General features: G+C 32.1%; 1 protein-coding gene across 1 annotated transcript in view; it reads right to left on the bottom strand.

Annotated features, from left to right (window-relative positions):
* Positions 1-137: 137 nt before the first annotated feature.
* LOC107667569 (integrin beta-8-like) overlaps positions 138-1,693 on the bottom strand; it is a 30,152-nt gene continuing 28,596 nt past the window's right edge. Inside the window, exon 15 of the mRNA XM_016459261.1 lies at positions 138-723. Within this exon, the coding sequence (XP_016314747.1) occupies positions 598-723 (126 nt within the window). The 3' untranslated portion in view covers positions 138-597. The remainder of the gene's footprint in view (positions 724-1,693) is intronic.

Below are 1,693 nucleotides of genomic sequence, written 5' to 3'. Positions count from 1 at the left end.
TATATATAAATAAAATGGAAATAATAAAAAAAATTGAAATAAAATGGAAAAAAAAATGTCTAAATCTTTTGCAGCCCAATAATTGGATTTAATTTTTGATAATATAAATAATTGATAATACAATTATTAATTCCAAATGTTGCATCATTATACTAGAAGCATCAAGCCCATTGCATTGTGGGACAGTGCTCTTTGCCGTCATCGGTGCATTTTCTGCATGTATACTGAAGAAATAGTATGCACAGTATGCTATCCTGAACATAGCAGAGTCTGTAGTGTTTTGTACGACAAGTAAAGATATCACAAACACACTCTAACATCCGCTCACAGACACAAACAAACAGTACCTCAGCAGAAAACTGGCCTGCTAAACCACATCAGTAAGGGTTTAACCGCACCGTCTCTTTCTGTGTGGCTTCAGGACCAGAGATTTAATGCCATTCAACATCATAAATTAGAAACAGAATGAAAAGGAATGAAAAACAGCCTCAGAAAACCCACACAGGCTATTGCTCTTGTGAAGTAAGTGCTTAAAGAGAAAGATTGTGTTTTCATTCAGTTAGTGCTTCGTTTCTAGAGCGACCTTTGACCCTCATATCACTGCCAGGCGTGGCTCAGGGGCATCTTGGGCATGTGTGAGTGCATCTCCACCGGCTGATTCGGGAGACCGTCGCTCCTGTACGGGATCGTCTTCTCGTTGGTCGTGGGGATGTATGACGAGTCCTGCAATCAGAAAGAAAGAGAAATAAATTTTTTTATTCAGCAAGGATGCATTCAATTGATCAAAAGTGACAGTGAAGACATTTATGATGTTACAAAGATTTCTATTTCTAATAAATGCTGCTCTTCTGCACTTTCTATTCATCTGTGAATCCTGAAAAATAAAATGTATCATGTTTCCACAACAATATTCAGCAGCACAACTGTTTTTAACATGGATAATAATCAGAAATGTTCAAAAATCAGCATATTAGAATGATTTCTGAAGGATCACGTGACACTGAAGACTGGAGTAATGATGCTGAAAATTCAGCTGCGCGTCACAGGAATAAATTACATTTGAACAGATATTCACATAGAAAACAGCTATTTTAAATTGTAATAATATTTCACAATTTTACTGTTTTTACTGTATTTCTGATCAAATAAATACAGCCTCTGCGAGCAGAAGAGACTTCTTTCAAAACATCAAAAAATCTCCTTTTGTGCTCCACAGAAGAAAATCAAAACATACAGATCAGTGCTGTTATTGTTAAATAAAACGAATACTAAAACTATTAATATGAATTTTGTGAAATAAAATAAAATACAAATATTATATGAAAAGCCTAAGTACTAAAGAACTAAAATTTATAAAACTAAAACTGAAATATAAATAAATTAAAGCTAAATAAATAGAACAGAAAAAATACAACATTTATTACATAAAAACTTAAACTTGCAAATTGTAATTGAAAAATAGAAATGTTTTGTGGGCAGTACTAAATTTACGAAATTAATAAAACAAACTGAAATAAAAATAAAGCTAAATAGAATAGAACAGAAATAAAATAAATTAGAAAACTGTAAACATACAAACCTTAACTGAACATTTGAAATAAAAGGAATAAAATAAGAAATTAAAAAAAACAAAAACTGAAATAAAAATAAAGCATACACACACACTCTCACACACACACACTCTCACACACAC

The sequence above is a fragment of the Sinocyclocheilus anshuiensis genome, unplaced genomic scaffold (assembly GCF_001515605.1).
Source record: "Sinocyclocheilus anshuiensis isolate Anshui unplaced genomic scaffold, SAMN03320099.WGS_v1.1 scaffold1172, whole genome shotgun sequence".
Classification (NCBI taxonomy): Eukaryota; Metazoa; Chordata; class Actinopteri; order Cypriniformes; family Cyprinidae; genus Sinocyclocheilus; species Sinocyclocheilus anshuiensis.
Note: the sequence above shows the minus strand (reverse complement) of the source record. Positions and strands in the feature narration are given on the sequence as shown.